The 22,745-nt window shown below is 38.2% G+C and overlaps 3 protein-coding genes across 6 annotated transcripts; 2 read left to right on the forward strand and 1 right to left on the reverse strand.

Moving 5' to 3' along the window:
* Positions 1–1,446: 1,446 nt before the first annotated feature.
* LOC103438468 (pheophytinase, chloroplastic) lies at positions 1,447–4,417 on the reverse strand. Of its 2 annotated transcripts, none has more exons than XM_008377008.4 (6): positions 4,158–4,417; positions 3,251–4,019; positions 2,745–2,971; positions 2,455–2,646; positions 2,188–2,344; positions 1,447–1,761 (listed from the first exon to the last, which is right to left on the reverse strand). In XM_008377008.4, exons 2-6 carry the CDS (start codon positions 4,001–4,003, stop codon positions 1,531–1,533), a joined length of 1,560 nt encoding a protein of 519 aa, XP_008375230.2. In that variant the 5' UTR covers positions 4,004–4,019; positions 4,158–4,417; the 3' UTR covers positions 1,447–1,530. The 2 variants fall into 2 exon arrangements, with proteins under 2 accessions (XP_008375230.2, XP_008375231.2); XM_008377009.4 differs by having other exon boundaries at positions 3,251–4,038; positions 4,158–4,354.
* Positions 4,418–12,047: 7,630 nt separating this feature from the next.
* LOC103428390 (putative disease resistance RPP13-like protein 1) lies at positions 12,048–18,284 on the forward strand. 3 transcript variants are annotated; one of them, XM_008366496.4, is made up of 4 exons: positions 12,048–12,394; positions 12,495–12,563; positions 13,434–17,853; positions 17,948–18,284. In XM_008366496.4, the coding sequence occupies exon 3, from the start codon at positions 13,451–13,453 to the stop codon at positions 17,813–17,815; it is 4,365 nt and encodes a 1,454-aa protein (XP_008364718.3). In that variant the 5' UTR covers positions 12,048–12,394; positions 12,495–12,563; positions 13,434–13,450; the 3' UTR covers positions 17,816–17,853; positions 17,948–18,284. The 3 variants fall into 3 exon arrangements, with proteins under 3 accessions (XP_008364718.3, XP_008364719.3, XP_028960933.2); XM_008366497.4 differs by having other exon boundaries at positions 17,951–18,284; XM_029105100.2 differs by having other exon boundaries at positions 12,108–12,394; positions 12,488–12,563.
* Positions 17,961–21,842, forward strand: LOC103428389 (basic leucine zipper 23-like). The gene is made up of 3 exons (XM_008366495.4): positions 17,961–18,079; positions 20,121–20,244; positions 20,335–21,842. The coding sequence occupies exon 3, from the start codon at positions 20,396–20,398 to the stop codon at positions 21,131–21,133; it is 738 nt and encodes a 245-aa protein (XP_008364717.2). The 5' UTR covers positions 17,961–18,079; positions 20,121–20,244; positions 20,335–20,395; the 3' UTR covers positions 21,134–21,842.
* Positions 21,843–22,745: the final 903 nt, after the last annotated feature.

Genomic DNA, 22,745 nt, shown 5'->3' on the forward strand with positions numbered 1-22,745 from the left:
ACCCAAACAAAAGATGGTTGAAATTTGAGTTTTCTTGATGCCCTAGGCAAATTAGTATTTATTAAGGGAATAATTGTCTTTGTCTAATTAATGGAGTGATTTTTCAGTATGATCGGAATACGAGGTGATACATCACATGTTATTGTACAAATAGTGAGATATGTGTGTTAAAAATTTAAAAAGTTAAAATATTAAAAAATTTCACTATTTTATATAAAAACAGTTAGTGTACTACTCGTGTTCCGGTAACAATGAAAATTTTCTCCGATTGATGGGTCAATTCTTGCCAAAATAGGGTGGAGTTACTCGTGAGCAAGTCTTCTCTTACTCAATTGCTACCATCTCCACCCCAGTCCAAAAAGTCAGACAGTTCATGGGCTCACAATTGCCTGACAAGCCCAGGTGGCGATTTTAGCCAAACTCTTAGCCCGAGTTTGATTTGATGCCAGCATGAGTTCGGCCATGTGCAAAAAAAATTCTACGTCAGACGCGTGCAATACAATGCTCGTGGGTGGCCCGTCATGAGACAAAAAAGTATCGTGAGGCCTGCGTTGCAAGTTATCTAAAACGTGATAGAATCTGGGCTGTTGGATTTCCAACTGTCCTCATTACTTCAGCCATTTTTTTTGTTTAAACAAAAAAAAAAAAGAAAAAAAAAAGAAAGTGACCATTTTGTCCACATGGCACAATTTGGCACATTGTCTTGAAAATTAAATGAATCTAACAGTCCATATTAACTTGGTTAAAAAAATAAAAATTGAGAAAAAGTACAAGACAAGAATTTTAATGTAATTTGGGATAATAATACGTGGCGTGACAAAATTGATATATTTTTTTTAAAATAATGTTAATGTTTAATTTGGTTCGAAAATAATTTAAAAAAAAACAGAAAATGGAAAAAAATATTGAAATATTGCCTATAAATATCCAAAAGGCTACAAACAAAAAAAAGAAGAGAGAGAGATAGCAAATGGAGGGAGAGATGATCAATTTCTTGAAGGTATGGTTCACAGTCTATCTGTGTCTATGTCACTGCTAATCTGCTGTGCCACTGCTATGGCACTGCCAAGTTAGTCTCCAAAGGGTGCAAAAGCGCGGTGAAATGTTACGACCCAATTCTAAGAGCAATTTAAGAGCTCTTGAGCACCATTTCTTTACTAGAGAAATGCTCTCCTACGCACATGATTGTGCGCATGAGTTGCACATAACCTATCCCCACTATATTGACAGTATAATGATAGTACAATTAATGATGATATAGTATCCATATAAAGATACGATGTCAATACACTATCAATACGGGTTGCAGCCCACACCCACAACCCGCGTGCACTGGAGAGAATTTTTGTTCTTTACAAATCAGTTTTAAGAAGCTAGTTTTACCCAGATGCTCTATAAAGGTGGGAAGCATGAAAGGTCTTTGGATGGAGTGAGTAGATTGGAAGAGACAAGTAAAACATATGACAACTTTATATACGTGGAATATGTATATTAACAAAAGAATATATTTGTCGGATTTCTATATCTACATTATCTTCGTTGCAGGTTCATGAATCTGATATAAGAACTTATCATGTCCCAAAGTGAGAACCTGGATGCGAAGAACCGCACGTTTACTGACTTTTCCGATCCATCTCTGAGAAATTCCAAGTCCTTGGCAAGGTTGTTCGGCATACCTTCAGGGGCATCAAGCAAAGGTAATGCAACTGAACCCTCAGTCTCTAGGTTTTTGATCCACCCGCGTAACAAGTAATTCACAACCTGCAGGACAATGACAATTAGTCTTCTAAGAACACAAAACAAGAAAGGAAATCATCAAACGGGAAATCCAAAAATCCAATCGAAAGTGCTCCAACGAAAGGCGGATAGTGAATATGGTTTATGTACATTTTTCTTCGTAGAAAAATCCAACCAATCGACTTTTGCTGAATCTCTCAGAACTTCGATGAATGAAATATCTACTTATCTAAAAAGAGTTACTCTTGATGTATAAGAAACTTATTAACAAAATCACAAATAATATACAAGATTTACTTTCCTATTTTACTGATCTAAACACACAAACTTTTAATATGTATCCAAATTAAAACATATATAACAGCGATAATATATGCCAACTTTTCCTGCAATAGCAAGTATTCAATGCACGAAAAAGGATATTTCGGTGCTAATTAGTTAACTGCTTACCTCCGGAACTTCATCATGAGGGCAGTGACCAGCGGGACTGATCTCGTAATATGGAGCTTCAGGCACCTGTTGCTTCACCTGAAGGCCCCAAATAGGTTTCACCCATGGATCTTCTTTTCCATACATAAGACAGATTGGTATGTTGTTCATTTGACATCTATGGAAAAAAAAATGTACTGGTGCCTCTCAATTAACTTGCACCAGAAAAACGAAAGCACATACAAAATTGTCTTTATGCATATAAGTCATAACCCTTGTATTGTCTACCTGGCCAAAGCCTCCTTAAAGGATAATCTTCCTTGAGGAGCAAGCATAATCGAGGCCAATGATGCAGCAGCGGCTGGATGCTCTGACGTCTCAAGTATACGGGAAAATACTTTGTCAATGTTTGTTGAATGATCTGCATAAACTTGTTTGAGTACCTCTGCAATACTCTGAGGATCACTTATTTTTTGCCAACTGAAACCAATGAAGCAAATTAGAGCAGTTTATGTACTAACTTACGACCTGAATCATAAAACATATCCCCAAGAATTTTGCCAGCTTTAAAAACTTACAGTATTTCTGTGATCTTTCTCACACTGGCAGGTAAAGGAAATGATCCTGCAGACGGGAATATTTTTGCTAGTCTTGGAGATCTTACGGGATTAGGTAAAAATCCCCAGAAAGGAGTTGCATTCAGCAAGGTAACACCTTTCACCAAATGAGGGTTACATGCAGCAAAATACAAAGCAACAAATCCTCCTAGCGAGTTCCCCGCAATATAGACAGGTTCACCGATTACCTGCAAAGAAGAATGGTTGCATTTATATTGCTCATGAGTAACAACAGTCCGGGAAGTGATGAAGAAAGCTACTTCTCATATAGAAGAGAAAAAAAAAACTAAAATTAGATGTTATTTCGCCGCAAAAAAGTAGAAGTCATACAAACTCAAGCAAAGGAGCCATGTAAGATGCTCAAATTAGCACAAACAACGATGGAAAGAGAAGAAAGGAAATAGACCAAGTCATCAAAAATGCTTCCCAAACTTTAACAAACAGAGGTGCCATGAGCTATAGTGTACCTCTTCTATGAAGTAACGAACTTGATCCTGCCATAAGTCAATAGAGTAGACAAGCTCGCTTGCCCATGGTTCGGGTTTTTCTCCAAAACCCCACGCTAAATCTTGGCCGTCGGACATACCTTCTTCGCTCTTACGAGGGGCAGGGTCCTCAAAAGGCAATGACCTACCCTGCCCGAGGAAATCAATTGCCCACACTCTAAAATCACGCCCCAAATCTTTCAGTTGCTTCTCGTAGTGAAAAGAGCCAACCCCAAAACCAGGAAGAAACAGCACCGGAGGGGATCCCAAGTTCTCACATCCGGCTTTCTCGTAATGCACATTGAACTTGGGCTTCCATTCCCAAAAACAACTACTCACTGGGGCACCAAATTCGCCTTTGGATTCATCCGGTAGACCAGGAATCAAAACCTTAGTAACGGATTCCGCCGTTTCTGAAACATTTGCATCCTCATCCGCGCCAATTACATAGCCATTCGAGCTTCCACTTGATAAAACCGGACCAACATGCTTGAAGTTTTCACTGGTGTTCAATGACCTAAAACCTCCCCGGTATCTTAGTTGCTTCAAGAAAGACCGATCTAAACTGTAACACCTCAAAAGCTCGCTTCTGGGATCAAATTGAACACCACTAACTCCTTTTTTACTAACATCTGGGAGCCCGAATCGACGTAAATTTGAGCTTTTCTCTACTAATTTTCCCCTTAAATTTACAGCATCACAGCACGGTGCAGAACTGTATGAGAGTGTTTCCATATCCACTAAATATATTCTGCAAACATGAACCAAATCTGATATGAACAGAATTTCTAATCAATTTATCAATCATTAACTTGCAAATTAACACCTAAAAACAGTATAAGATAAATAACTTAATAGAAATTCTTCTTCTTTTTCTCTGTTGGGTTACCTTTAAATTCAGCAGAGAAGTGTCATAACAGTTGCGATGGCTTTCGTGGGATGCTCAGTCATTCTTCTCCAAGTATTTAGGAGATTCTGGCAGAATCTAGAGAGAGAGAGAGAGAGGGAGTTGCTTAAACGCTTCTTCTTCCTTTCGAGACAAGGAAAAAGAAAGTGACTTACAAAAATTGTGTTGAATAATTGTCCGTTAAACAACAAAACCCCACACCCCTCTGCCGACCTAAAAACACTAGAGAAGTTTAGTACCTTGTGATGAAATTACTTGTACATTTGTTTTATAACCTTCTCCTAAACACGAAGCGTTCAACTAGTTAGTAACTTAATTTGAAGCGAATCATGTATTTGTGCTTGTTCCATAGCATTTTTCCATGTTTCAAATCAAAAAGTGTTTTAATATCTGATTGTGACAAAATAATTGACAAATCAAATGTTGTTGAAAACACAATGAAATGTTCACGATAATAATCGAATAGCTCAATGATTTCTAATTAAGATTATTTTTTTAAAAGTGATTTTGAATGAGGATCTAAAACAAAGGACGGTCAAATTATGAAAAGAAATATTATAAAGTGCTCACAAAAGCATAATTAACTTTATATTAAATTGCTAACTGATTAACGTTGAAGCGCTTTTATCTTCTTAGTAAACTGGTTAGCGGTCCAACAAAGAAAAACAAGATTGGATTTTACAAAAAGGTTTGGGTAGAAAAAGCAGAAAAAAAAAACAAAGGAAGGAATAAGAAAGAGTAAATTGTAGCAATAGTCACTTAACTTTAACTTAATTGGAGCAATGATTATTTAAGGAAAAATTCATTACCATTAGTCACTCAACTCATCAAAACGTGCAACTATGGTCCCTCAACTAAAAATTCATTACAATTGGTCCCTCAACTAAAAATTCATTACAATTGGTCCTTCAACTTTAATCCAACTGGAGAAATTGTCTCTCAACTTTAACCCAATTTGGGCAATAATCCCTCAACTTTAACCCAATTCGAGCAATGATCTCTCAACTTTAACTCAATTGTAGCAATAATCCTTCCAACATAACTCGTTTTGACAAAATTCCGAAATTGACGAAAATTACCATAGCTACACGTTTTGATGAGTTGAGAGACCTCAATTGTAGCAATGGTCTTTCCATTATAACTCATTTTGACAGAACTTTGACGAAATTGATGAAAGGGACCATAACTATACATTTTGATGAGTTGAGTGACCAATGGTAATAGATTTTTAATTGAGGGATCATTGCTCTAATTTGATTAAAGTTGAAGGATAATTGCTACAATTTATTCAATAAAAAAACCGAGAAAAAGACAAGTGTATAGAAGACAGTAACATCAATATCATTGGTTCAACCAGATTCTTCAAAAGCTATGTTCCTCTGCAACTGAAATAGATTCCAATACCTACAATCGGATTCCAAGCGCCAATCAATCATGTTTCAGTGGGTCCAATCGCTTTGCAAAATCGAAGGGCATCATACGCTGCCGGTTCGGGTACAGTGCTAACACGTATTCTGGGTCGCAGCAGAGTGCGCCTAAGCGAGCTATTTCTTTACGCAAATGGATATATTATTTCCTCTTCTTTGTATTGCTTGACACGTTTAATGCACCTAAGTTTGAAAAAGACCTATTTGTTGATTTCTCACTCGAATCGAACTTGTGAGGTGTGATAATTTCTTTCTGAATTAATTTTAGCCAATTACCTCTAGACTTTCATAATTAGCCAAAATCATTCATGCGTTAGATTTTTTTTTCATTTTTATTTGATATTTTATTCATTTTGGTCATGTGATATTCATGTGAGAAAATTATAAACACAAAAACGTCATTTTACACAAAAATTAACCTATATCTTCCTTCACTCACTTTGACTAGCTCAGCTCAACTCGCCACAACAACCTCCTTTGACGCAACACATGACAGATGATATCTCCTGATTTCTTGGAATTGTTTCCTGTTTCATCAAGATTTCCTATATCATTAAAACATTCCTTTTATGTATTCATTGACAATTCACCTTCTGGATTATCGAGGGATTGAGCCAGTTTAGCTTCTCTTACCTTTGCTATATTTCCTGCATTTGCTGCTGTGCATTATCTTTTAACACAAGCTAACGAAGACACAAACGTAAACCCTAAAAGAAAAATATTCTCGAATCCACCAGAATTAGGAGAAAACCAAAAGGTTTATTTGACTAATTCTTGAATCCCCATTACAATAAAAGCCAAAAGGCTCCAATAGACTTAACTCAGCCCTGGAAAGTTCATGGGTATTTGGGGAAGTGAAATGACATAAATCAAACAGAAAACCAGAAGTTTGATTTTATTACAAACATTAAACGTTGTTTAGGAGGCTGAAAACCATCATTTTTTGCGTTAAACATGATGAGGTCATGGTAACTATGAGTCTTGTTCTTCTTGCAATTCTCCTTAAAACAACGTATTACACGTCCAATTTTGATTCCAGAAGATTTCTTACTGCATTTTCTATAGTCATCGATTGAATTCAATATTTCTCTGCTTTATTTCTTCTATTCTAGAATTTGAAACATTTTTTTCTCATCTTTCTTCGATGAAATTGACCTATCTCTTATCTTACATTAGACTTCTCCACTTGAAAGAAACTCAACTGCGAATTCGTCTTTAAATTGACTCTGACATTAGGAATCACAAAGCTAGATAATCACATATAATCTTTAACATGAGGAGCACAAACTTCTTCAAACATGGATGGTATAACCATGTATTCGGTTCCATAAATAAAATTTGAATAAGTAGTTGACTCATCTTGTCGTCCGGGTTCACATGCTTGGTAGTTCCTCGTGTTTGATAATGGCTTATCTTCAATCGCGACATCACTTTGTATTGGGGACTCGATTCATGTGCTTGGTAGTTCATCGTGTTTGATAATGGTTAGGTATATTCATGTGCAAGGTTTTATGTCTAGTTAGATGACCATTATAATAAATAAACATAAAATCATGTACATGAATCTTAACATATTTTGGCATGAAAACCATTCACAATGCAGGTATAAGGCCACATGGCTGAATCAGAGGTATTGAGAACTCAGAGGTATTCATAATTAATGTCTAGTTATTTATATGACAATCATTCAACTGTAACAGACTACTCAAGCAAAGTATGATCGTAAGTTAGCAAGTCAACACTAAACTACAATAATGTTTTCCTGTTTTTGACTGGAAGTCTAATTAAACAAACACTCTATAAGAAAAGAGAGAGAGCTTACTTAAGCTTGGAGAATTGCTTACTTGAATATGTACACTTGCTCTTTAATTAATATAATATGGATTACAAAAATATGGAAGGTTACAGAGATGAAAGTTTACAAAGTATGGAAGAAAGCTTTGAATACTTGCTCAGTGTGAGGGTTGAGGAGTTTACGTTTTTCTCGTGTGTTTTTTGTGAATGAAGGAAAGCCTTAGTTTATACAGATACGAGATTGCAAGATTACAAATAACTTTTCAAATAGTTACAAGAGTACAATTATTTACAGAGAATTTTTTTTTTCAAAGAAAAACTTATGGAAAATATTTGGAAATTTTAAATTTTAACCATAATGACAAAAATATATTATAAATAAATAGTAAACCAGCAATATTTCGTTAAAACTTTATTTTTTTTCATGGTTGTCACTATTTCTTCTTGAAGTATTCAGACTGTTTCTATTGGAATAAGTCAATATTTAGAAGAAAAAAAATGTAAATATCTTGTAATTATTAGAGTCATGTTTTAGGAAGGATATTGTGTCATTTACTTTGTTTCCTTTTGTAACAAGGATTGTATGTACTATTTATTCAGAATATGCAATACATGAAAATTAAGTCGTAAAATTCTATTTGGCATCAGAGCCAAGCTGCCGTAACCCTAGAAACTGTAAAACTTTTTCCATCCGTTGTTGTGTTGGTCGAATTGGTTCCTGCGCAGTTGTTGCAGAAATCAATTCAGGCCGTGTATTCTTGTATTGCAGGCTGTGATCCTGCTGCTGCTTCAAAGTACAAACTGTGCCGTGCTTTCGTGCTACTGGTGTCGTGAGGAACGAAGGAGAACAACTGTTGTGCACTGCAATTTTTTTGTTTCTTTTTTTTCCGCTGCATACCTATAGGAAGAGACAACTGTTGTGTCGTGTGTCGTGCACAATTGCAAGTGTGCTTTTATTGTTGCTTTCTAAGTTGCTGCATGAAAATAAAAAAAAGGGATTGTCTTTCTTGTTTATGACGTGTGTTGGTCCTAACGAAGGGAAAATAAGGGATTGAAAGTGTAATTTTGTTTTTCAAGTGCTGCTCTCTGTGTCTCTTGCAACGTGTGGTTCCGTAATTTGTTTGGTACTATAATTACCATGTATCGGTGTCTCGTGAGTTATTACAATGGTGAATATAGGTTGGATTTTGGATTCCGGTGTAACCGATCATATGACTTTTGATAAGAATTTATTTACTAGTATGACAACCAGTTCACGGAAGTGTATTGCAACTGCTAATGGAACAACAACACTAGTTTTGGGGGCCGGCACTGTGAACCTCACGCCAGCCCTTCCCCCTCATCACTGCCTACTTGTTCCCTCGTTGTCTCATAATTTGCTATCTATTCCTCAAATTACTGAGCAATTAGATTGTGTTGTACTTATGTATCCAATGTTTTGTTTGCTTCAGGATATTCAGACCAATGAGATAATTGGGCGTGGCACTAAGAGAGAGGGGTTATATTATGTGGATGACGTCGTTCCTGGCAGAGCTAATGCAGTTCGAGCATCCCGTACCAATAATTTACAGGAAGTTTGGTTATTGCATCGTCGGTTAGGACATGCTTCGTTTGGTTATTTGAAGCGTATGTTGCCTAATTTATTTCATGAAATAAAAGAATCAGACTTACATTGTGAGGTATGTATTCTCGCGAAGAGTCATCGCGTTTCGTTTCCTCCTAGTATGAATAAAAGATTATTTCCTTTTGAACTTGTGCACTCTGATGTTTGGGGTCCCTCTCCTGTTAGTACTTTGTCTGGAATTAAATGGTTTGTTACCTTCGTTGATGACTGCACTCGTATGACTTGGATTTATGTGATGAAGAATAAAAGTGATGTGGGTATGGTGTTTCGATCATTCGCTCAAATGGTTGCAACACAATATTCCTCTGTTATTAAGGTTCTCCGCTCTGATAATGGAGGTGAGTATATTGGTTCCGAGTTGTCCGGCTTTCTTCGGGATCAAGGAATTCTACATGAGACTACTTGTCCTTATACCCCACAACAAAATGGGGTTGCTGAAAGAAAGAACCGTCATATCCTAGAAACTGCTCGTGCCTTGCTCATTGGTGCATCTGTACCTAAACGGTTCTGGCTTGAAGCTGTCACCTATGCCGTGTATGTGATTAACCGTATGCCATCCCGGGTTGTGGATTTTCGTACACCTCTCCAAGTATTGACAGAGTTTGTTCCAGTAGTGTCAACTAATACTCTTTCTTCTCATGTATTTGGGTGTGTAGCCTATGTTCACATTCACAAGATTCATCGTAGTAAGCTCGATCCATGTGCTCACCGGTGTGTTTTTCTGGGATTTGCTCCTCAACAGAAAGGGTATAAGTGATACCACCCTGAAACTCGTCATATGTATGTAACTATGGATGTTACCTTTTCCGAATCCGAGTTCTTTTATGCTTCGACTCCATCACCTTCCGATCACCCGGGGGAGAATATGAGTGGTGATCTTGGGTGGTTGGAAATATGTAGCTCATGGGGAGTATTTATTGACAAAACAAGTTGTGAAAGCTCTCGGCAAGACACTGCCGAGAATGGAGACAGTGAATCTCGGCAAGACACTGCCGAGAATGTGAGTATCATTCAGCCAAGTAGCACTGAACCAGTTGAGTCTTCTCGGCAATGTGCTGCTGAGTGTGATGCAGAGTGTCAACAGGGAGTTGCCGAACCAGTTTCACCGCTCCAGCAACCATTAGATACCGAACCCGCAACCCCCTCTCTCTCAAGCTCAATAGTGCCACCCAATATGTCTTCTCTGAATATTCCTGAGGTAAGTACTACTGATGCTCATGTAACTAATCCAGATAATGTTATGAGTACATATAAGTTGCCGCCAAGGCAAAATCGTGGTGTTCCTCCTGACAGGTTTTCTCCAGAAGGAAAAGTGAAGTATCCAGTAGCTAATTACGTGTCATGCTCAAACCTTGCACCAGAACGTCAAGCCTGGGTAAACAATGTGGAAGCAATCCAAACACCAACCCGAGTTGAGGAGGCCTTGAAGGATCCTAAATGGGCTGCTGCGATGGATAAGGAAATGATGGCATTACATAAGAATAATACATGGGAGGTAACTGAGCTACCTAAAGGGAAGAAACCAGTTGGGTGTAGATGGGTCTTTACGATCAAATACAAGGCAGACGGATCGGTAGACAGGTATAAAGCAAAGTTAGTAGCAAAAGGCTATACTTAAACTTATGGTGTTGATTATCAGGAGACTTTTTCTCCAGTAGCGAAGATGAATACAGTACGAGTTCTGATTTCTTTAGCTGCAAACTTGAATTGGCCACTAAAACAGTTTGATGTGAAAAATGATTTTCTTCATGGGCACTTGGAAGAAGAGGTATATATGGATTTTCCTCCAGGGTACAATGCCAGAGGGAAAACCGGAGTATGTAGGTTGCGAAAGTCACTCTACGGACTTAAGCAATCGCCTCGTGCGTGGTTTGGTAGATTTACCCAAGTTATGAGGCGGATTGGGTATTATCAAAGTCACTCGGATCATACATTATTTGTGAAACGGGAAAGTGGTAAAGTGACAGCTTTAATTATTTATGTGGATGACATGATAATAACAGGTGATGATTCGGAAGAGATGATGAAGCTAGAACAAAACCTTGCCGCCGAGTTCGAGATGAAGAATTTGGGAGATTTGAAATATTTTCTTGGCGTGGAAGTTGCTCGGTCATCTAGAGGTATTTTCTTGTCTCAACGTAAATATGTTCTGGATTTATTAAAGGAAACAGGAATGTTGGGATGTAAGCCTGTGGACACTCCTATCGTAGAGAAACATTATTTGGGTATTTATCCAGATCAGGAACCGGTTGACAGAGGTAGATATCAAAGACTAGTGGGGAGGCTGATTTATCTTTCTTACACTCGTCCAAATATTGTCTATGCTGTAAGTGTGGTTAGTCAGTTTATGCAGTCACTAAGTGTGGATCATATGGCGGCAGTAATGAGAATCTTGGCATATTTGAAGTCTGCCCCTGGTAAAGGAATTTTGTACGAATGTCATGGACATATGAGGATTGAGGGATTTACTGATGCTAATTGGGCAGGTGATGTGACTGATAGACGGTCTACATCTGGGTATTTTACTTTTGTTGGAGGTAATTTGGTTACGTGGCGAAGCAAGAAGTAGAATGTGGTATCACGGTCTTCTGCCGAAACCAAGTATAGGGGTATGGCACATGGTGTGTGTGAGATTCTTTGGCTACGAAAGTTACTTTGGAGTCTTGGTTTTAAGTAGAATGAGGCAATGAAGTTGTATTGTGATAATAAGTCCGCCAGGGAAATAGCCGAGAATCCAGTACAGCATGACAGGACTAAGCATGTTGAGGTTGATAGACATTTTATCAAAGAAAAGCTGGAGAAAAAGATTGTGTCAATACCGTTTGTGAATTCAGAAGAACAACTTGCAGATATCCTAACCCATGCCGTGTGTAGTAGAAGATTTGGTAATTCACTTGTCAAGTTGGGCATGAGTAATATCTATGCTTCAACTTGAGGGAGAGTATTGGAATAAGTCAATATTTAGAAGAAAATGAATGTAAATATCTTGTAATTATTAGAGTCATGTTTTTGGAGGGATATTGTGTCATTTACTTTGTTTTCTTTTGTAACAAGGATTGTATGTACTATTTATTCAGAATATGCAATACATGAAAATTAAGCCGGAAAATTCTATTGTTTCTGCATGATGCGATGAGTTTTTCATTAATTTTTCCCAAAAGAATTGAAAAATGAAAAGTTGACCTGGTGAGTTAGTTAGGGAGAGAAGAGATCCATTCTTCTTCTTCGTGAAGACCATAAGCAGCAAAGAGACGAAGTCTCTGTTCTCCTCTCCTCCTCCAAGATCTTATTTTCTTTATATTTCTCAAAATACAAGCCCAAATTTGATGCCGTTTTCAACCACGAGATCCATGAAACGAGCTCTAAATATCAAGGTATTTTTTTTGTTTGTTTGTTTGTTTTTGTTTTGGTCCGTTTTAGAAATATCCTCAATTCAGAGTTTTAATCTAATTGAGATAATTTTGTAGCTTGAAGTGTTGTTTGAGTTGCTTATGAGCTCGGGAAGCTAATTTGACGAATTGGGGACTCGATTGATACTTTTGGGTAAGTTTCTAATCCGTTATGTACAATTCCAATGAGGAATTGTTCTTTTAGTTGGAGATTTTTACCAATTGAGTTAAAAATTCGAAATTAATTTTTAGTTAGTTACTTGATAGTGAATTTGGAATTTATGTAATGGGTAGTTTTTTGCATGAAGAACAAGTAAAAAATCTGGAAAAAATGTCCCTGCTGCTGCTGTACTGTTTTCTGCAGTGCACAGAGCCATTTTATAAATTTGAATTTACTTTTGCGGCAGTTTGATGATTTTCTAAAAATAGAGGGTTCCAACTGTAGTTGGTAGAAAGTGCAGTGGTAATTTATAAATTTAAGCAAACTTATTGGGCAACATGCTTGCTATACAGCAAGAGACCATGAACATGCTTACTCGAGGGTACTTGGGAAATTGGGAATACAATGCTACGGCGATTGAGCGTTGTATTTTTGGGATCGTCTTGGGGCGTGACGACGAGCATTGCTCTCTTCTCTGTTATTTACTTTGTCACATCCTTGGTTATTCTAATGTTGTCCAAATAGCTCAAGAAAGTTTCCCCCAGTAATGAATACACCACCACTTGTTTTCAACCAACATTTTTCTTCTGAAATAATGAAGTGCAATAATTTTTTCTCCTTTCTGGTAGATAAATCAAGTACATTTTATGCCTTTTTTCAAAATAAAAAATGAAAAATCTCGGGCTTGGTTGACGAAATTGTCCGAATTAAAGGTTAAATTGCTAGTTAGGTTAAGCAATATATGGCATATACTACAATTCTACAAAGCAACAAGTTGACAGCTTTCTTTCTCTATACATTTATGTCTTTCTGTATCTCATTTGACTTACTCCCCTTCCCTCTTTCTATCTCTCATTTCCTCAGAAACATAAACTGCAACCATGCCTTTGAGAAGAGCCTTTGAATCTGCTTCTGTAAGCCTGCTGCTTAACAAGTTGGCCAATCAAGATGTAATTGATTTTTTCCTCAAGTGGAAACTGGACAGCTCGCTCTTAACAAAGCTCAAGACAAATTTGCACATAATTCATGCAGTTCTCAATCATGCTGAGGAGAAGCAAGTCAAAGACTTATATGTCAAAGCTTGGATTGAAGAGGTCAGGGTTGCAGCCTATGATGCTGAGGACATTGTGGATGAGCTTGCTAACGATGCGCTTGAATCGCAATACAATAATCAGGCATTGAACTATGTCTGTGACTCTTTGAATGCAAATGAAACAGTCAAGGAAAGCCTGGACTTTAAGATGAAAGACGTTGGTAATGCTCTGAATCCATTTAAGGAACGTGTAGAGCCAAAGTTGGAAAAGATCATAAAAAGATTAGATGAAATTGCAAAGCAAAAAGATATTCTTCGTTTGAGAGAAGATGCTGGAGGGATGTCGTCTGGGATTGATAGATTGCCAACAACTCCAATGGTTAATGAATCTCATGTTTATGGCAGAGAGTTTGATAAGGAGGAAATAGTCAAGTTGCTGGATTTGGGTAAGGAAAATGATGATGGGATTTCCATAGTTCCAATTGTAGGCATGGGAGGCATGGGAAAGACAACACTAGCTCAAATTGTGTATAATGATGAGGTCGTGGGTCGGCATTTTAACTTGAAAGCTTGGACCTGTGTGTCTGATGTATTTAATGTCTGCAGGATAATTAAAACACTTGTTGAGTCGGCGACCAAGAGTACTTCAAGCACAAACAATCTGGAATTACTTCAAGAAAATCTGAAAAAATTGTTGGACAAGAAGAAATTTTTGGTCGTTTTGGATGACGTCTGGATTGATGTCCGGAATGATCAAATTGATGCCCGGAATGATCAAAGTTGGGATGCATTAATGATACCTTTCAAGGTTGGCGCTCCAGGGAGTAGAATTATAATAACAACACGCTCTGAAAGTGTTGCATCAACTGTGGGTGTGAGCACTGTTGTACCTTACAATTTGAAGGCATTGTCGGAAAATGATTGCCAGTCATTATTTGAACAAATTGTGTTTAATAACAGAAGTTTAGATGCCTATGGAAACTTCAAAGTGATTGGCAAGAAAATTGTAGAGAAGTGTAAAGGGTTGCCTTTGGCTGTGAAGGCACTTGGGGGTCTTCTGCGTGCTGAACCTGAAATGGATGAGAATTTCTGGAATGATATCTTGAAAAGCAAGATGTGGGAACTTCCGGACAACAACATTCTACCAGTGCTAAGGTTAAGCTACCATCACCTCCCTGGGAATTTGAAGCGATGCTTTGCTTATTGCTCAATGTTTCCTAAGGACTATGAATATGAGATAGAGATGTTAGTCATGCTATGGATGGCCGAGGGTTTTGTGGAGCCAGATGGAAATAAAAGAATAGAAGATGTAGCTGGAAGATATGTTTCGGAATTACTATCTAGGTCCTTCATCCAACATTACCTCAATGACGCGAAACGATTTGTGATGCATGACCTCATCCATGATCTAGCGCAATCTGTTTCTGGAAAAACATTTTTCAGGTTGGAGGAAAATGCAGAGAGTAATAGTGAGCTGCCCACAAAAACTCGTCACTTGTCATACATTCGCAATCCTGAAGATGTTTTTCAGAAATTTGAGCCATTCAGCAAAGTTGAGTGTTTGCGAACATTTCTACCATTACATCCGTTGCATGGGTTCAGTCTTAGCAGCATAACTGACAAGGTTCCTCGTGATATGATGCCAAAAATGAGATTCTTGCGGGTGTTATCCTTTAGTGGTTATCTCATAGCTAAGTTGCCAGATTCAATTGGCAATTTGAAAAGTCTTCGTTACCTTAATCTATCTCATTGTGAAATAGAAGAGCTACCTGAGTCAACAAGCAGCCTATACAATCTGCAGACGTTGATATTATTTAGATGTGTATCCCTTACCACACTGCCTACAGATATGGGAAACCTTAAGAATTTACGGCATCTCAACCTTATTGGAACTAACCTGAAAAGTATGCCTCTGGGAATGGGAAGATTGACTAACCTTCAAATGCTGTCAGATTTTGTTGTGGGGAAAGCCACCGGATCAGGGATAGCTGAGTTCAAGGATTTGTCACATCTTCGAGGTTCCCTTTCCATTTCTGGTTTGCATGAGGTGGGCAGCATTCGAGATGCAATTCAGGCCAAATTGGAGGCAAAAAATTATCTTGATGAGCTAGTTCTGGATTGGAGCAGCAATGGTGATAGTTCACGAACTGAAAAAATTGAGACGGATGTACTCGATGCACTACAGCCTCATGAAAACCTGAAGAAACTCACCATCAAGTACTATGGTGGTACCGAATTTCCAAGTTGGATGATTGATCCTATGTTCAGTAACATGGTATATCTGCATCTTTACGGTTGCACAAAGTGCACATCTTTACCATCCCTTGGCCAACTACCTTCTCTTAAAGACCTTGTAATTGAAGGAATGGATGGAATAAATCATGTTGGACTTGAATTTTTTGGGGATGGTGATGATTATCGAATTCCATTTCCGTCGTTGGAGACTTTGAGATTTGAGAACATGAAAGAGTGGGAGGAATGGTCATCTATAGAAGATGGAAGACTCGATGGATTTCCAGGCCTTTGTGAGCTTTCCATATTCAGATGTCCGAAGTTAAGAAAGTTCTCGCATGGATTTTCCTCCCTGAAAAAGTTGCGCATCAAGAACTGTGCAGCTTTAACTACTTTTTCTCGTCTTTCTGGACTTGGAAACTTGGAACCTGCAGAATTCCCAAGCCTTCGACAGCTTGTTCTTGTAGGTTGTAGTGAGCTTGATGAACTTCCTGTTACGATTCCTTCATTGGAATATCTAGAGATAGATGGTTGTAAAAATTTGGCTGCACTTCCAAGGCTAATGGGCCTTATTACATTGTCTGTGTTAGATGCTAGTGTTGAACTACTTGGATGCATGATGGAACTAAGCTCACTAACCTCTCTGCACTTGAATAATGTTTCACAGGTCAAGTCTCTGCCTGAGGGCTTGGTGCAACATTTCACAAAACTTGAAGAGTTGAGTATTGATAGCTTTCTCGAACTTGAATTCTTGTCAATTGAGAGATTGGGACTGGCAGGTCTTGCATCCCTTGGACGCTTGACCATCTCCAATTGTCCTAATTTCATTGCCTTGCCAGATGAAGCGGATAAGCTCCCGCCTGTGCTTAAATATTTGAGTTTGAAACATTCTCCAAGCCTGGTGAAGTTTCCACATGAGCTCTACAAACTGAAGTGTCTTACAGAGTTGAGAATTGAATGGTGTCCAACGCTTGAATCATTTCCAGATACAGGGTTGCCGTCCATGCTTAAGCGTCTTGTAATCAGTGATTGTGCTGGTTTGAAGAGCCTTCAGAAGGAGGTGATGAGCAACAACAATAGCCTTGAGTACTTGGAGATACGTAAATGTTCTTCTTTGACATCATTTCTTGAGGAAGGAAACTTGCCTCCCACCCTCAAACATGTAAAAGTTTGCTATTGCAGAAGCCTGCAATCATTGCCGGAGGGTTTGACGTGCAAAGACAACATGACGCTTCAGTTTTTGGAGATAGACAACTGTCCCTCTCTCATGTCATTCCCAAGGGGTGAGCTACCCAGAACACTTGAACGCCTTGAGATCAGCGATTGCTCTAAACTCTTGACCTTGCCATCCAGCCTTCTCAACCTCCTGAATCTGGAAATCTTGCAAGTAACTGGATGCCCCTTTCTTGAGAGTTTTCCGAAAGGCGGGTTGCCAGCAAACATAAAATCAGTTATAATTTCTGAATGTGAGGAGCTCAAGTCCCTACCGGAGTTCATTTACAAACTTAAACGTTTGCAAAAACTTGAGATATCTTGTTGTTCTAATCTCATCTCCTTGCCAAAGCAAGGTCTGCCCACCAGTTTAAGATTACTCACAGTTACAGATTGTGAAAAGCTCAATCCCATACATGAATGGAAGCTTCACAAACTCCACTCTCTTCATGATCTCACCGTCGGTGGATTTCCTGGCCTTGTATCCTTCTCAAACGAGTACCTTCTTCCCAACAATATAACATCCCTCATCATCCAAAGACTCCCAGATCTTGGATCCATATCGGAGGTGCTTGAAAATCTCTCCTCGCTTCACAAATTGGTTATCAGGGAGTGTGATAAGCTCCAATATTTGCCAGTGAAGGGGCTGCCAGCAACGCTTTGTCACCTATCAATTCATCGCTGCCCTCTTCTGCTGCATCGGTGTGAACGAGACAAAGGAGAGGATTGGTCCAAGATTGAAAACATCCCCTATGTGCATATGAGTTAATGGCATTAAGATAATGAGAAACACAGAAGTTTTCTCAGGTATGCTTCTCATTTCCTGACAAATTTACGTTCATATTTTAGCACTATTTCCACACAAGTTCATATTATCACCCCGCTTTGTAAAAAATTGCAGCAGCACTACGACTGACGAAGGACGAGCAGCTTACATTCGCTGCCCGTAGCTGTGACCTTGTTACAGCCAAGATGTAAATACAAAGCATCTTCTTGCTCAAAGCACCTCCCGTCTCACATTCATTGAATTCAGGTCAAGTACTGTTTGTTATTTGGCTCCAATTTTTTAAATACGAACTCTACTTAGACTCATTAAATGTAAGAAGTCATTCTTCTTTACAGTCTATCACTATTTGACAAACTTATGAAAAACCTCATGACGAGTACAAAAAGAAAAACTTCTACAAACGTTTCAAAACATACTTTTCCTACTAGAAGGGAAGACTCATTTGTCATCACAGACTTTCTTATGGTATTTAGGAGCATCGGATAATCTAGATTGGGATTAGCATGGGTGTTGGCATCAAATCAGTATTCTCATTTGTATTGAAATCACTGTTATAAAAAACGCACCCCAAGGCGCGTCTAGAGGGCTTTGGATGCGGGGCGGGGGTGAGGTCTGCCCAATGGGAGTAGGCGAAAACTCGCCTACATGTTGTTGAGGCGCACCTTAGGGCGTTCTGAGGCGGTCGAAATCCTTGAAATTTTTTGGGACCCCTCGAAGTCAAAGGTTGGGCCCCTAGGCTTTGCACTTTTTTTCCCCCTTCAATTGCAGCAGCAGCATCTTTGAAGGTGATTGCGAAAAAGGTTTTTTTTTATTTTCATTTTTTTTAAGACATGGGCTAAAACAATGTCGTTTTGGCCAAGTCTTTAAATTTTTTTCTTTTTTGGATAATTTAGCCCAAAACGACGTCGTTTCGGCTCTATACTTTAAATAATCCACAAGTCCTCTTTTTTTTTTGTAATATAATCCACAACAGTCTCCCTTTTCTTTATCCCTTTTCTTTATAAACCATAGCAGTGCCCTATTTTTTATAACTCATATAGGTCCCTAATTATCTAGGTCGCAGAAGGCTTCATCTCAAGTCTCAAGGCTTTTGTCTAGGCGGGACTATCCATAAAACATCTCAGCTGCGCCTTCGCCTTTTAAAACATTGATTGAAATTGACATCGGTAATTAGCACCAATTTTCTTTTTGGAAAACTCATGATGTGGTATGATACCATCATGAATTCGACGACTCCAACAACAATATAGGAGAACAACAGTATTATTACTCATTTCCAGAAGAGCGTCTGCGGCTGCCCCACCAAGCTCACTTATCTGTCCATCTCCAATCTGCCGAGTCTTTGGACCATCCGAGGCAATTCAGTTTGAATCTCCCGACTTGGACTCGACGACTCTACTCTTACTCTCGGCTGCAGATCTCGTCCGAGCCTTGGAACCTTCGGACCATCCTACCAGCCCAAAATTCTTCTCCTCCAAAAAATACGACGACCGTTTTGTCACATTCCCTTTCATTTTATGACCACTAATTCACAAGTCGACAGCAAAAAGAATTTTATTTACAAGTTCCACAAATAAAGGAAATCTATATCAGTTGCCAAACAACTTTCAGTTTTCATTTTATTTGTAAATTAAAAACTGTTACCAAAGAAGTTTAAAACAGGCCATTTTATGGCCACAAAGTACGAGAATAAACCCAATTTAAAGGAAGAAACTGAAAGGGAAATGTTGTTTAAACCTAAATAAAGATAAGTGTGTGAGAAGTTAAAATGAGTGTGGAAATTAGCTCCCGAGCTGAAAAAAACGAATACACTGTGACACTGGCACATATAAAAATATAAAATATGCCATGTGTAGTATCTGAAGACCGGGAATAAAACTGCACCAGTTAGTACTGTAGATGTTTGACATTTTATCCTCCAACAAAAGTGCTGGAGTGTTTGACTTCTAATCGATCATGTTCACAGAATCCTAGGCAAAAATCAGGTAACTAAATCATACTGCTTTCACAAAGAATTCCACAGTTTTCTGCCTCGTCTTCTTGCTTTTCATATATTCTGCAACAAAAGTCTGCTTTTTATATTCTGTTCTGTTCCATCATATGTTATTGCCCCACTTAAAGTTGTTCTCCTCACCACCTGTGGAATCGAATTTATCAATTACTTTCTACTTCTGGTTTCAGCTCATGGTTGATTTTATGCTTATATGTTCAAATAAGTTAACTGAATATTTTTCAGAGGGATCAGCTGCTTGTATATATTCTTGAATTGTATTTGATTTGGATGCAGCTAAAGGAGACTCTGCCGAAATTTTGATAAATTCCTTTCGCTAATGAAATTTGTCTTGAAAGTTCATCTCACTTCAATTTTGAATTCCGGATCCGTACCTGCAGTCAAAACCTCATACTTTTAAGTAAGAACTAAGTTTGGTTTAATTATGCTTCAAGTTATTATAATTTGTATACCAATAAAATGGGAATTGGCCCAATTGTTTATTTTGCAGATACATATTTCTTGTGTTGTTTAGCTTCAAGTAGTTCTTATTTCAAGTAATCAAAGAAAACATGGATGATGGGGAGGTGGTTGCTTCAGACCATGCTTTGCTTCCAAATCCCAATTGCTCTAGCAATTTTCCTGGTTCAACTTCTGTAGATACATTTTTTGATGAAATTCTGAACACGCAGACATGCACTCACACTCACACTTGCAACCCTCCTGGCCCTGATGCTGCACATACACATACTTGCTACCACACACACACTCAAGTTCTTTCGTCCGAAGATGACGATGATGATAGCAAGAATAAAGAGCGTTCCATCCTGAAACCACGAAGAAGAAGGCCTCTGGGCAATAGAGAAGCCGTTCGAAAGTACAGGGACAAAAAGAAGGCGCACGCAGCTTATTTAGAAGAGGAAATCAGGAAATTGCAGGTGTTGAACCAGCAACTTGTTGGGAAAATACAGGCACAGGCAACTCTTGAAGCTGAGTTTTTAAAGCTGAAAGGCCTTGTGCTGGAACTTAGACGAATGATTGATAATGAGTTGGGTGCTTTCCCCTTCCAAAAACAATTGAACAGTAATACTTATTTCAAGGAAAGCCAGTGTAATCTGCAGTCTAGTGTTGGGGCAATGGGACTTCATTGTCAAACCGATTTACCATGCTCCTGTCCACCTGTTGGGTCATCCGTCCAGGCGGGTATCGGTGCAAGGCAAAAAACGATGGTGTCATCAGGAAGAAATTGTCAGCCTGCAGTAATTGATTGCCGAGCAAATACAAATGAGGCATCAACACAAGCTGAGTAATTTACTGAAGCAACTATAGCATGTAAGTTCCTTGTATACCAGAGTAAATATCCGTAAACTAAATATGACGATAAGAGCATGTTTGCTTATTAGGTATGGAATATAAGGATGGCCCGTATATAAAGAAAATTGAGGTTCCACCATAAAACCAATTGACAATATATAGAGTAGCCCAATCTCATTCAAGTCTATGCAAGGCCCTTCCTCCTATCAATGTAGAACTCGTTTTCAACACGCCCCCTTACATGTGGTGAATTTTCGAGCCTAATATGTGGACAAAACAACGGGGTGACGGGAGCACATGTGGCAGTTTGACTTCACACGTGGGACAACCTGCTCTGATACCATAAAGAAAGTTGAGGTTTCACCATAAAACCGATTGGCAATATGGGGAGTAGCCTAACCTCTTATAAGTCTATGCAAGGTCCCTCCTCTTATCAATGTGAGACTCATTTTCAACAGATGTCATTCTCATTCCTAACATACTATCCTTCATTATCTAAAAGATTAGGAATGAAAATCTTGTGTGTGTCATGTTGTAAATATGTGTTTGATTCCCAATTTCAACAAGATATCATTAACAAGGGACCCGTAACAAGGGTTTTATCCTATACCAGAATAATTTCCCGAAAATGTAAGTAAACGTGTCCTATCATATTTTAGGGTGTAATACATTGTGTAGAAGACATGTGAGTTTATGTTCATAATATTTGTTGTTTTGGTATTTCTGAATAACTCAAATCATGACTTCTCTTTGTTTCTTGATGCATGCTTATAACATTTTTGTGGATGGAGTTTAATTAGAAATGAGAAGTCCTTTCTCAGACCGTATATTGGGACTTGATTGTTGTTCTGCCACCAATCTATATGATGTTCGACAACATGATGAAGATGCTAAGTTTTCTTTTCCTAGCTTCCTTTCTCTGTCAACTTTTCCCGACTGTGTTTTCATCGTTTCAGTCTCTGGTCGTCTGAATATTTCATTTTGCTTCCCTGGAATTGTTAAACCTTTGAACTATGAGCAGACCTCATCTTAGAAAGCCAGGTTTTCACAAAAAAAGGGCGTTGAGGGTGCACACTATTACCGTGTGTAGCGTATAAAGCCCATTGTCAATTATTTAATCCAAAAAAGAAAGACGTTATCAAAATTGATCTTATGGTGTCCATTCCGTAGAAATATTCTCTTGCAATTAAAACATGGTTTTAATAAAATCAATCATCTAATAAATGCTTGCCATGTATTTAAAAAGTGCAACATCGGTCGAATAAATGTTTGTTACATAGTGTCTTCGGTTACATGAGAGACTCTCTCTTTTTTGTTAAGATTAATCACAACCCTATTATATATAGTATTGATTTGCTCAGTTAATATTCTTTTTTTTAGCATAAAAGACATTTCACACTAATCTACACTAAGGAGAAATGTGAGGTTTGAATCCAAAATACAGTGGATTGAACCAGAAGACCATAACCACCAAGGGTATCTACCATTTGTTGAGTTGATATTTTTGTCAGTCAACCTTTGCACATGATTCTTCATCTGTTTATTATTTTGTTCCTGTTCCGATTTTTTTAAGGGAATTTTAACGAAAATCTCATGGTATTGTTTACT

This window comes from Malus domestica, chromosome 07, assembly GCF_042453785.1.
Source record: "Malus domestica chromosome 07, GDT2T_hap1".
NCBI classification, from domain to species: domain Eukaryota; kingdom Viridiplantae; phylum Streptophyta; class Magnoliopsida; order Rosales; family Rosaceae; genus Malus; species Malus domestica.